The 13,616-nt window shown below is 40.3% G+C and overlaps 1 protein-coding gene across 3 annotated transcripts in view; it reads right to left on the bottom strand.

Annotated features, from left to right (window-relative positions):
• Positions 1–10,130, bottom strand: part of DOC2A (double C2 domain alpha) — a 34,389-nt gene extending 24,259 nt beyond the window's left edge. For 2 of the 3 annotated variants that reach the window (XR_015740427.1, XM_026711909.2), the window contains exons 1-2: positions 9,614–10,130; positions 5,533–5,781 (exon numbers count right to left, since the gene is read on the bottom strand). Coding sequence is in view for 2 of the 3 variants with exons in the window: in XM_026711909.2 (XP_026567694.1) it covers positions 5,533–5,761 (229 nt within the window). In the remaining variant the exon portion in view is untranslated. The remainder of the gene's footprint in view (positions 1–5,532; positions 5,782–9,613) is intronic. The other variant, XM_087918294.1, reaches the window with a different exon arrangement.
• Between the last annotated feature and the right edge of the window lie 3,486 nt (positions 10,131–13,616).

The raw sequence follows: 13,616 nt of genomic DNA, 5'->3' as shown, positions 1-13,616 counted from the left end.
TCCTAGGATATTTTGTCTTCTCACTGGGACAGTTGCCCAGTTGTGAATTATTCAGGACCCACAGGGGTGTCTGCAAGGATTGTTTAAAAAGCAACCAAGAGGGCAGCTGTGACAGTGCAATTCAAGCTCTGTTTGTTTGTTAAGTGCATTGGCACACCTAAAAACCAGGCAGAGCTATGATCACATCATTGTTTCTGCCATCTTGACTTTTTGATCATACCTTGGGGACCCACTATTTACTTCTGCTGCTGTTTTTCTCTAGGCCTGGAGAACTCGTTGGCCTTTGTGAATTAGAGCCTTTTCCTCGTTCCTGTCTTCATAAAAATATTTACACATTTGGGTGACATTTATAACCGAATAAATCCATCCAACCTACCCAGCCGTTTCTAGAAGTTCCATCTTTTAAAGCTAGAAGACTTAATCTGAGCCATGTAGGATCTATTTGTAGTTCCTCAGCGGCAAGAACAAAGCATTCTCTCCTTTATGTGTTCCAAGATGTTGTGATTGATCTATAAATTGTACGGATCAATAGTCTGCCACAGTAAAAAGGTTTCTTGGCCTGGGTCATGGACTGCGTTTTGTCATTTTTGGCAGGAAATTCACTTCTACTTGCTTAGCCTTTGGCCTATCGTTGTTGCCCCATTTCACAAATAGGGCTTCTTCACCGAATGCACTAAGTCAATATTCTTTCCGACTTGGCTGTGTTGTGTGAGCAGAGTCATTGTGTCCTGTTTATGGCACTTAATGGCTCAGCGGGTAGTATGCACCTATCCTTTGAGCTTTTTTCAACAAACCATGGTTTAGTTAATTGATATGAAGGAGTCAGTTAGTCCTGACTCTGTAAAACTCAACCGGAAGAGAAGAAAGAGGATGGGCTTCCTCTCCTCACTCATCAATTCCAGGCATTTCTTGCTAGCTGGGCACTAGCAAGGCTCCCTTTTGATGCCCGAGAAAAGCCAGATCCCAGAGCGCATGGTGAACATGCACAAACTGCTGATGAATGATGCATAGAGATCAGAAGCAAAAAAACGTGATGCATTCTTTCTTTCTCTCCCCACTCCCCCCTGGCCTTCAGCCAGGCTGCATAGTTTTAAAGCCCACATGAAAAGGACTTTACATGTCCCTATACATTTGTGATCAGATTGTATCTCTTTGCATTGGGACAATTTATTTGTAAGGGTTTCTGGATGGCTTTCTGTTTTGATGCATGCTTCTGTCTGGTAACATAGATCTCCGTCTCTGTCTCTGTCTCTGTCTCTGTCTCTCTCTCGTGATCCATACATCTACAGTATCCACTCCTATTGTTGACCTGGAGTCTGGGAAGAACTTGGAAGGCATGTATGTACAAATGGCACCATTATTTCTAGACACCTGCAAGTCTGTGGAAAGTCCCCAGAGAAAAACACCCAATGTCCTGAGATGCCAGGGACCACCCGGTGTCCCTAAAGAACCTCCCTATGTACTAAGAACATCTTGATATATTATCTACTGTGTGCCAGATTTTCTGGGTGATTCCTGTATCTCTTACGTGCCAGCCTTGCTGGGTGGAGTGAAAAAAAACGGTATAAATACAAGAATCTTTGTGTGTCCAGGGCTTCCTCTCTGTTAGAGGGGACTTTGTTCTGCTGAATAAACATGTATGCTTAAAGGCAATACCTGGTATTTCTTCCTATTTTACCAAGCCACACCTTGAATTGGGAACAACATTATGTCGGCTTCCTTCCCCCCCCCTGCCTTCCTTTACCTACCATTCATTAAACCACTTACTTATCTTTCTTCCTTCCTTCCTCCCCTCCCTTCCTCCTGTCTTATGGGAATTGGTGTCTGTATGTGTACGTGTGTACATACACCTGTCGGAGAGCATATAAATGTGATACCATTTTTATGCTGGGCTGTGTTAGCAGTAGAGGTGTGGGGTTGTGAGGTTGTTTTTGTTAGAGAAGATGCCTGAGTGAACATTTGCATGCATGGGTTGTCTCAGAAACACGGGTTGTGGGGCTTCAATAGCTCTTCTGATGCAGGTCCAAGGGATAAAACGGATAACCTGAGTTTTCAGTGCTATGGCATTTTTGAAGACGGCTGATATTGTAGTACGTGTAACTCTCCGCACAAGAACAGTAGGTATGTGCTTATGCTGAGACAAATAAATGTGCACAGGCTTTATTAAGTTTACCAAATCTGTTTCAGGCTTTGAAATTGGTAAAGCCTGTGCATGTTTGTTTCCGCATAAGCACAAGCACTAGAAGGTGAGAATTGGGGCATGTTTCCAAAAAATTTGGATATCCAATGGCTATCTAGCATTTCTCCTAATCCTAAAAATAAATGTGTGCAGGGACCAATTCTTTCCTTCATCTGTTTCTCTCCCACTACAATGACAATTGCAGCAGGTCACTTTGTCCTATTGTAAGTTCTGTGAGAAGAACAGCATGTGCATGAAAGCTACAGTTACCAGATCCAGGCTGCAGGGATTCAGAGGACCACTAGAGGTCAGCACAGAGATTTCTGTATTTTTTTACTGCCACCTAGCGATTAGGCAAATTTTTGCAACCCAGATTTGCTAGTTGCATTCTTGTTCAGAATCTGTTTGCTAACCACAAGTCTCTGGAAAATTCACAGGTAGCCCAAGTAGCCTTTCCCCACATCTGTCTCCCAAGCAGCAAATGATAATCCCATGAAGTCTTGGAGGTTCCTCTCAACTATTTCGACTACTCAAGCCAACCCCAAAATCCACAAGGAACATCCTTCGAGGCCCCAACTATACTGGTTTGTGCTTGAGTGACTGCGTATCACTGCCTAGTCCCTCTACTAAGAAAGCTGTGATGCAAGATTAGCATTTCATTTGGAAGGAGACAGGGAGGCATTGCTGCTCCCTAAGGTTTGGCACTCTAAGTCAGTGCCTACTCAATTTTAGCCTAAAATTAGCTCTGCTCTGATGGGTAGCAGAGTCGGAGAATAATAAAAAGGGACATGGTAACTCAGTGGCTAAGACACTGAGCTTGTCGACCAGAAAGGTCGGCAGTTTGGCGATTCAAATCCCTAGCACTGTGTAACGGAGTGAGGTTGTCCCAGCTTCTGCCAACCTAGCAGTTCGAAAGCATGTAAAAATGCAAGTAGAAAAATAGGGACCACCTTTGGTGGGAAGGTAACAGCATCCCATGCGCCTTCAGCATTTAGTCATGACAGCCACATGGCCACAGAGACGTCTTCGGACAGTGCTAGCTCTTCGGCTTTGTAATGGAGATGAGCACCGTCCCTAGAGCCGGAAATGACTAGCACGTATGTGCAAGGAGAACCTTTATCTTTACTTTGTGATCTAATGCAGTGAGGAGGTGGGTGTCCAGGAGGGAGGGGGTGCATGCTAGAGGAGTAAGAGGCAGCTCAGCCCAGATGCCAAGTGTGAGAGAAAGAGGGTGAAGACAGCCTCTCCCTAATGCTTCACAGCGTATACTGTAGATGCAGAGTCCTCAGTCTGACAAGATTTTGTCTAGAGGTGAAACTATAAACACTTCCATTTGAAAGGATTGCTATGTATCATTTTTGATTTTGGGTCTGACAATCTAGAGACTGTTTAATCACAGTAGATTATAAGTAAATGTAAATTATAAGTAAAAGTATAAACAAATATTGGAGAACTTGGCCATACAAGAATTAATTATGAGAAAGATAAGCATGAATTTGTGCATGTGCCTGTTTCAAATTCTGGGTCCAAAAAGTGACCAGATAGTTGAGACAAGTTGCTTTCATGTGTCCCTCCAGATGTGAACCCAGTTACCGGAGTCTCTTAAATCTTCTGGATACTAAATAGAGCTTGATTTGGCGGCGGCGGGGAAATAAATCATATATAAATCATATATATTATACATATACATACATACATACATACATACATACATGATCTTCTAAGTAAGTTTGCTCAAAAGTGCAACCTTCTCCATTCTGCTTGTCCTTTAGAGAAGAGGAATTACCAAATCATGTCCTGCAGACTGTTTAAGTTTACCTTTTACTATGGCCAGAGTGCATAATATTATTTTATTGTGCACTGAGTGTGGCTATTTAAAATTAAGTACTACTGCCTCAGGGCAAAAATGGGATTTTATTTCCTAGTTCTCACCTACATTCACTCAACCTAAAACCTCAGGAGATTCACTAGACTTTATTTCCAAATCAGTGTGCAAAGGATAGGGGAGAGGTGATGTTGTAAAGGACATTTTATAGCATATATGACAGAATGAGAAAGATTCAGAACAATATGATAGTTACACTTAAATGTCACGATGACAGACTTGATCACAAAACTCTCCTCAGAATATTGGCTATAAATGTGACAAATGCTCAAACAAACACCACTTTTAAGTGAACAGTGTATGTGGATGAATGTTTTGAAGGAGGTGCACCTGAGAAATGTACCTCTTTAGAAGACCAAAATCTCACTTTGGGCAGGTCATGTAAGTGATGGTGGATTTAGATAAAGTATTCCAGATAGGATTGAGAAAGAAAGAAGGGGAAAACGATAGAAATGATGGTTGGAGGTGGGAACAAGGATATACGGATACAGAATAACAGAGTTGGAAGGGACTTTGGAAGTCTTCTAATCCAACCCCCTGGCTGATCCTATACCAGGGGTCTCCAAGCACAGCTGGCTGGGGAATGCTGGGAGTTGGAAGTCTTAAAGTTGCCAAGTTTGACCCTGCTCTATGCCATTCCAGGCAAATGGCTATCCAATCTCCTCTTAAAAACCTCCAGTGAATATTCCTTGAAGAATTATGAGTTTCTGTTAGAGACAAGTTGAGACGATGAACATTTTTTCCGCTGTGACAGGAACTACTGCTGAGTCAATGGCACCTAATCAATCAGTGAAGATTCAATTGTCCATATTTTTGAGAACTGTTTTGTAAGACAGACTTGTTTACGACAAACATATTGTTTGCATAAGACAGCATTTGAGAGAATATGGATGTCAGCCTGGTTAGACATTGACACTAAAGTGAAGGATGAGCCTCTGGATGGGCATTCACAAAACTTTAATATGCCTTTGTAAGTGTGTGAGGAAAAAAAAATCTAAATATGACTGAGTAGATGAGAGTAATATGAGGCAGACCTGCTGGTTCTATTTGCACATCGTTCTTTGACTTGTTTGAATTATTAAACAAACTATAGTGACTTAGATCATACATCTTGCTAAGTCATAAACCTTGGCTGGCAAACCACAATGGTTGTGATTACATTAGTTGAACAAACCATTAGTGAGTTAGTTCACACATTCTGCTAAGTCAAAATCAAACAAACATATTGTATGGCATGTAGAACAATGTACAAATCCAACTGCCAGCTGTCAAGCATCTATATGTGGGATTTGCGTTGAAGTAGTCTCTATCTTAAAATATAGGAAGAGAAGAAGTTGATATGTGAAGTGACAGTCAATGAAAGGGAATCTGCATGGAATGTGCGATGTAGCCAGCTGTTTTCTTTTGGATTAAAAGATAGTTTGATCAAAACTCATGTCTTCTCTACAGACAGGGGAATTATACTTACTGTTCTCATCAGAATCATATCCTTCAGTAGATTCTCCTTCCCCAGTTCCTGCGGGTACAGTTGTTCCTTCACCCCTTATCTTATCTTGTGTCGTCAGCACCCCTTCCAACCCAGGATGAGGAAAGTAAGCTGAAATTTGGGCAATGGGTCGTATCGGTCCTGGGGATACATCGATGGCCATGTGCTCTCGGATAGGAACCGGTGCACGATCTCCACGGCGGACAGTCATTGGAGGAGCAGTCGGCTGTGCTGAAAGGGGAGAAAAATTCACTCATTAATTTTCATCTTTTATTTCTACACTCAGTTGTATGTTGGTATGCAAAGCTGCCTTAGGCAAATTTGCTTGAATAAAACCCACTGGGCTTGATTCTCAAGGAAATACGTGTCTGGTATGTTCTTAATAAGTGGCATCAAACATCTCCAGAAATGGGAAACTTTAAAATGCAGCCTAATGTTTTGGTTACTGTATGTAAACTTTTAAAGATTTGCCCATGTGGTGACAAAGAAGTTGAAATAATCTCACACATTCTTTCTCTCCTTTTCTCTCCCTGTCTCTCTCTCTCATTTCTCTCTCACCTATCACATTTTTAAGTTGCCTATTTCCCTCACAGAGTCCTTATTATGTTATAAATTTTATAGAGGCATCAGGTCAATCTACCCTGTACTCCTAATTCGTAAATTCCCAGCAAGACCAGATAAATTTTACATGAACCTTCTCCTTCAAGATTTAAGACCATTCGTTACTTGGGAAGCAGTTAAATTTTATGTTGCTGCAATGAAAGCAAGATATAATTAGCTAAAGACAGAATTATCTTTGTTTTAAGTAATACTTCAGGTTTGATACGTCTTGATATTGGTTTATTTACATTCTGCCTTTATTATTTTTACAAATAATTCAATGTGGCAAACATATCTAACACACCTTCCTCTTCCTATTTTCCCCTCAACAACAACCCTGTGATGTTGATTGGGCTGAGAAGGACTGGCCCAAAATTGCTCCACTGGCTTCATGGCTAAAACAGAACTTGAACTCATGATCTCCCACTTTCTAGTCTAGAACCTTAATCACTAAACCAAAGTAGCTGGTTGTTTGATGAATGGTTAGGGGATATATAGTTTTTATTTTTATTTTGTACATATTGATGTTTTAGATTTATCATCTAGGTAAGAACTGTATTAACATAGTAATAGAGGAGTGAATATTATACTACGTTGATTTATTTTGCTACTTGTTAGTATATTATTGCATTCATTTGCTTCACACTGGTTTTTGTACTTTTAAATTTTGCTTGTCATTGACCAAATAAATATGATTAATTCTCCCTCTAAACTAGAATGATTGGCAGGTCAAATTTGCTACTTTGCAGGGAGGCAAAAGGCAAGGCAAAGATTTCTTTGTTGTCAGAAGAATTGAGAAATCCAATTAGGCATTATTTTTAAAGGAAACAAAAAAAATTCCCTTGTATGAGCAAGTATTTCTGTTTGTGATGGTGAACTATAATTTGTAGTAGACAAGAAATATCTATTACCGTGTCACAGGAGAAATAACCAATGTTTAAACTTTGAGATTAACATTTCGTTATTTTTTTATAGGGTATCTCAGGTAGGTTTCAGGAAAAAAAACTCTGGCAGGAAAAATTGATACTTTCCAGGTAAGAAATGCACCTCTCTTAATCATGATAACCTTGATGTTAGACTGGGTTTCTCAACCTTAGCTCTTTTCAGATGTTTGGACTTCAACTGGCTGTGGAATTCTGGGAGTTGAAGTCCACACATGTGAAAACAGCCAAGGTTGAGAAACATGGGCTAAACCATAGGAAACTGGCTGTGTCAAACAGCCTAACAGCCTAAGGCTATTTACTCTATGTTGACTATGTGATGAGAACCCCTTGTATTCAGAAACAGATGTGCTGCAGAAAATGGCTGGTAAGGCATGGTACAGTATACAGAGTTCACATGATGACTGAGAATTCATTTGGTAGAATTGTGGGCTTCCTAAAGAGCTGTCCAGACTCATTGCAATATTTTTAAGCATGCTTGTGCTTGTTCATTTCCCTTGTTTTGTGTTTCAACATTTTAGGATTCTTCCCAGTCTACTAACAGATTGCATTTAGTCCTTAGTAACTTACTTTAGCTGGAGTCCTCTCAGTAACTCATCACTTAAATTTACTACCAAAGAAGAAGTCTATGGTTCTCCTCAAAAGTGTGTTATCTCCACAACATTGCTGTATTCCTATATATGCCCCAAGTCACTACTACATTCTGTATCAGTCAATTCCATCAGTAGATGTCATAAGTCACATTAAAAAAGCACCTTCATTTTTCTATTCTGAATGATGACTTTGGGAAAATAAGATGTTTTTATTTTTTCTATTGCAAATGTAAATCTAAAATCTACAGACCTTTATCTATAGGAAAAAGCTAATACATTAATGCATGTAGGAAATGTTACATTAAAAAAAATTGAATAAATGAGGAGATTAACCTAGTGATTCTATCTCCACTTATCTTTTTATGTTTTACATAACATTACTACACTCATTTGCTGTTTCTTGTATGGAAGGGACCCAAATCCTTTACTTTTTTTGCTTATATTTTTCTGAACCAAACTCCATGGTTTTTCAAACATTTATTTCTCCCCACCCCAGTTTCTCCTGGTCCATTCTGTGAGTCACTTCCTGACTTCCTAAAATTTGGGCTGGGGACCCTTTTCTGGCTGTTTCGAAATTTGCAGAAACTTTCCCTGTTTGGGTGAATGAAATGAATGATTATTTTATAGATTTCCTTTTGATCTCTTTGGCAATTCTGACACTCTTTCTCCTAACAGAAAATATTTCAACAGATATTGCTGCTGAAATATTGTTAATACTGTCAAACCCATTCTTTTCAAAATCATGGTTCCCATTTCCTTTGTGGCAAGCAGGTGAAAAAAGTTAGGATGTTGTTGCAGTGAACAAAACTGACGACAGATTTTTTTTTTAAAAAAAATCATAAACATCCGAACTGTATTGTTTGAAATAGCCTGGTGCGCTACAAGACTGCAGTGGTCTAGCCACTTTATAGGAATCAAGTTGCACTGAATTCACTGAGGTGAGGTTTATTTCTGAGTAGAGATAGCTGCATTTAAATAAAAACAAGAAGAAAAAGGGCAAAACAGGCATGAAATCAAAGGTTTGTTAGATCAATGCAACATGAGAAATGGAATGTCAGTCAACAAAATTTCAAACTCCAATTAAAACATGTTTTGCAGCACTGGCCTCTCTCTTCCTCCCCCTCCCCAATTTTTAGCGATGGTGAGATGATTATAAGTGAATTAGGAATTTCTCTCTGTTGGACACTTAATGACATTTTAATAGAGCAGTATATTTTGAAATTAGTATTGGCCTGAGGCTTATTTTACGTGAATTAGTTTTCTTAAACAATAGTCACAGGATGAATTTGCTGAATTGAAATGGTGTTTTTTTTAAAAAAAAAATAGAGGGAGGGGGAAGGGAAGAGAGGTCTGCATGAAGGTATTTTCTTGAACCAACCATGCTTCAGTCCACCAGTTCTCAATCAGTTTCATAGCTTCCCAGAATTGCCCTCCGCATTGATTCCCATCACAGGAATCAATTTAGCCATCTCTGAATCTTGACACCCTTGATTGCACCCCAACTTTTCCCCTGAATATCCCACATCTGTACAACTGATGTCCTCCTCTTTCCCAGATTACACCACAGATGCCTCTTATTCTTTAAAAAAGCAGGTTTGGATTGCTTTCTATCCTAATATCCTCCTATCTTCACTCCATTCACCTCCACATTCTTGCCACTGCCCCCCAAATTCCCTTTTCGGCCCCATAGCAGCCTCCCACAACTTGTCTCAGCCTTTCCCCCATCTCCCGAATATCACCCGCCGAACAACTCTGCCAAGTCTCTGCCTTTTTGGAAACTCTGCCAGATTGTGACCCCCACATTTTTGTCTCTCCTCAAGTTGCACCCTGCAACTATCTTCACCACCCCCTTTTCCTCCAAAGGCTGCACACTCACCCCCTTCTCCCACTCGGTCCCACGGGACTCCCCCCGTCCCCCCTCTCTCTTACCTGGATGCAGATCCTGTCAACAGGTTCCAGTGAGGAGAAGACGATGCAAGGAATGAGCGGAGCGGAGGGGATCGATTGGGGATCCCACGGACTTCGAGAGAACGAGCGAGAGAAAGAGAGAGAGAGAGGAGAGAGAGAGAGAGAGAAAGAGCGCACAAGGGAAGGGGGGTTGCAGTCGAGAGGTGGAGACTATTGTTTCTATTGAGAATGGGAGGGGGACGGTGCAGAGATCTGATATGGAATACATAGATTAGATTAGAGGATAATAGGCGGAACTATTAGACTTTGTGTGTGTACTCAGCCGTAGCAAAAAAGAAAAAGAAAAAGAAAAGAAAAGAGAGAGGGCGTGAGAGAGAAGTAATCCGAGGCTAGCATGAGTAAATCAACTACCAAGATTGAGGCGAGATTTAGGTGTGTGCATGTGTGCCTTGGGGGAATAATGATAAAAAAATTTCTCCTCTGCAGTTTTAATTGGACAGAGAGAGGTATATATTTTAAGCTTTGCTCATTCTTTCTCCTAAAGAGAGCATGAGAAAGATGAGAGTATAAAGAACAATGAATTATTAAATACTTCTGTCATATCCCTTGGGCTTAAGGTGGGTGCAAAAAAAAAAAAAAAGCTACTCTCAAAACATGGTTGAAGGCATATCCATAAGTGCAAGGGATAATACAGGGCAGAATAAGGGAATAGAGTAGAATAGAGTAGAGTAGAATAGAATGCATTTCTATGATTATGAAGTTACATAATATAACAATTGTATTATACAGATTATATAAGGTGATATTGTTAATAAGGAGGTTTTGAAAAAAAAGAGGAAAATAGACTGGAACATGCTATAGATGAAAAGAGATGAAGGGTATTTCCAAAGAGGTCTGTAGGGGGAAATAAGTGTGTGTGGAAATGTGCAGATACTAGAAAGTGTGTATGTATGTGTGTATGTGTAAGAGGAGAGAGAGAGAGAGAGAGAGAGAGAGAGGATGACTTGGGCAGAACTGATTAAAAGTAAATCGCTTGGTTTCTTACAACAGGAAATTATTATTTTTTACTTCTGCTGGAGTGTAGGTTTATCTAGAAATGCTATGTGGGTACAAGTTCTTCCTGTTTCTAATGTGTTTGGCACTGTAATTAAACAAGATTTTTAAAAAGAGATGTCAGGTTTAAAGATGGTCAGAAAAGTCTTACAATGAGCTTAACTGAGCCCAAGAAACCCTTTTTCTATTCCAATAAGTGGCTTTCCAGGAGTTAGCATAAACTCCATATATGATGGGGTCGACAACTCTTCTGCAACATTTCCTTAAGGCTCCAACTAGGGTTCCCCAGTCATAAAGGGTCATAATTGCTCCCTGCTGGCTGTTATTTCTTCCGTTCGCTATGAAGGAGAATTTCCAGAATCAAAACAAAAACATTTGAAGCTGCACAGTATCATCACTTCCCTTGAGTGTGGGGCATTGAAGTTTTTCCGCTCGCCCCCCCTCCTTCCTCCGGTTACTATGGCAACATTGTCCTGGACCTACTCCAAACCAGGAAATGTTTGTGATGCTGCATATGCTATTGAATGACATTTTGAGTGTTAGTCAAACATATAAACCTGCCTTGGGCCTGGCAGGGTGGACTGGAATCTACCCCCTCAAGTTGGTAGATAAGTAAGGCTTAATTAGAGCCCAACCTTTGAATTTGCTCTTAGGCCTGGGTTCTGAAATAAGTGGGCAATATGCCCCAAACCTTCCAAACTTTACAATAGTTGAGCAAAGTCCTTGTCCTCAGTATGATGTAGATCTAGAAACTAGGAGAGTTCTGGTTTAGGCATGAAACCGAGCTGGGTAACTTTGGGTCAATCACCAGGTCTCGTCTTACTTTAGACAAGAAAGCCATCTGAGTGACTTTGTGCCAATCACCAGGAAGTTGTGAGTTCTAGTCCCAACTTAGGTATAAAAGCCAGCTGGGTGACATGAGCCTAATCCTTCTCTCTTAGCTCAATCTACCTCACAGGTTTGTTGTGGGGAAAATAGGAGGGGGAAGCGGTATTAGTATGCATGTTTGCCACCTTAAAAGTTACTTATAAAGTAATATTGGGGGGATAAAAATCTAATAATAATTATTACAAAAACTAATAATGGATATATAAAATAGGCAGATATGTTTTATGTATCAATGAACATTGGGGGCTCCCACGATAGTTTGTTTTCACTGAGGGTTCCTTTTTTAGACAATTAACAAAGCATTAATGAGATGAAGTTTTAAATCACTTCTAAAAAAAGTAATATAAATCAATCTGTATACACCAATCAACTCATTAGAGAACATATGACTGGGTTGTGATACCCACAATCCCTACTAAGACAATCATGGGACCTGCTATTTAGGCAGTGTTTCTCAACCTTAATAGCTTGAAGATGTGTGGATTTCAACTCCCAGAATTCTTTAGCTAGCATGGTTGGCTAGGGAATTCTGGGAGTTGAAGTCCACACATCTTAAAACTACCAAGGTTGAGAAACACTGGCCTAGAATAACTGGACATGAAATTCATCTCAGAATACAAAGATCTGAATAAACAAACCTTGGAAATTGAGATATTTTGTGATGACCTGGAGTGTGTCAGGCAATACAGTCAAATAATGCAGTCAAATAATAAGAGTCCCTTTATTAGCTCCAATTTTGCCCCCAATGTCCTGGTTACCTTCTAGTCTGGAGAAAAAACTATCCCAGGAACAGCCTGAGGCTGAGGAGATTCAAGTCCAAAACATTGTCAATAAAAACTTTAATTATAAGTCCAATCAAGGCAAGATGAGGTAATTAATCTGGCAGGGCAAGAGAAGGAGTTCCAGAGTGAAGGAATGGCAGTAAATCAACCCGGTTAGGAGGATTCCAGGAACGCAGATAACCACAGTGAACACAAGATAAACTCATGTTTGTTCCCAGCAGACGCTGCTCTCAGCTTGCAACACTTTTAAACTCTCTTCCTAAGTGTGCCTAATAAAGGGAATCAGGGCCCTTTCCTCCCCCATAAGCCACAGAACCCATGTTGCTCTCTTCTCCATTCCTCCCTGCGTGCCCTAGGATGAGAGGGGGTGGGCCTGGGTCCTCCTCTGAACTACCTCTCCCCTGCTCTGCCCAGCCTGACTGCCTTCCCCAGCTTTCTCCACAGTCAACGGAGCCACACTCCCGCTCCCTGTCAGCTGTTCGTCTTCCTCCTCAGATTCAGACTCCGACAGGGGCATGACATTTTTGGGGGGGTCAAGTTTTTTATTTTATATTAAGATTTTTATGTGTGTGGATGTCAGCAATATTTTGTATATATGGGCGTGTGAGTTTAATGATATGACTCTTTGTATCATTACATCCCCTAGAAAATTCTTCAGCTCATTTCTGGAACAAGTCCGTGCATGTATATTTGTTTCTGTGGCCAAATCAACTTTTCCTCCAACAGACTGAATCAACAGAAGTTAAAGTACTGCTTGGCTGAAAGTCCTTATTTCTAAGGAAGCAGCATGCTATTTTTGTATAGTTGGACATTTTTTAAAAAGTAAGAACTGCAAAGTGATAAAAGAATGACTTCACACTGCACACACTCAAATAATGACACTTAGTTCCACAAGGCAGAATTAAGGCTGCCCACTTAGACAAAGAGGTTTCGATCCATTTATGGAGCATAACTATTTACTGTATTTATTTACAGAGAGCCAGTTTGACCTAATGGTTAAGGTCTAGAAACCAGGCGACGGTGAATTCTAGTCCAACCTTAGGCATGAAAGCCAATTGGGTGATTTTGGGCCAGTCCATCTCAGCACAATTAATCTCACAGGGTTTTTTATTTTGGCGGGGAGAAGGAAGAAGGTGTATTATGTGTGTTCACTGCCTTGTGATACGTATAAAATAATAAAAGTGGGAAAAATCTAATAAATAAAAAATAAATTACTATGGCTCATAGTTGTGATAGCTACTTATTACTTGTGTGTGTGTGTGTGTGTGTGTGTGTGTGTGTGTGTGTGCATTGCACGTGTG

This window comes from Pseudonaja textilis, chromosome Z, assembly GCF_049901715.1.
Source record: "Pseudonaja textilis isolate UNSWEBS1 chromosome Z, rPseTex1.2, whole genome shotgun sequence".
NCBI classification, from domain to species: domain Eukaryota; kingdom Metazoa; phylum Chordata; class Lepidosauria; order Squamata; family Elapidae; genus Pseudonaja; species Pseudonaja textilis.
This window is presented reverse-complemented; position numbering and strand designations above follow the sequence as displayed.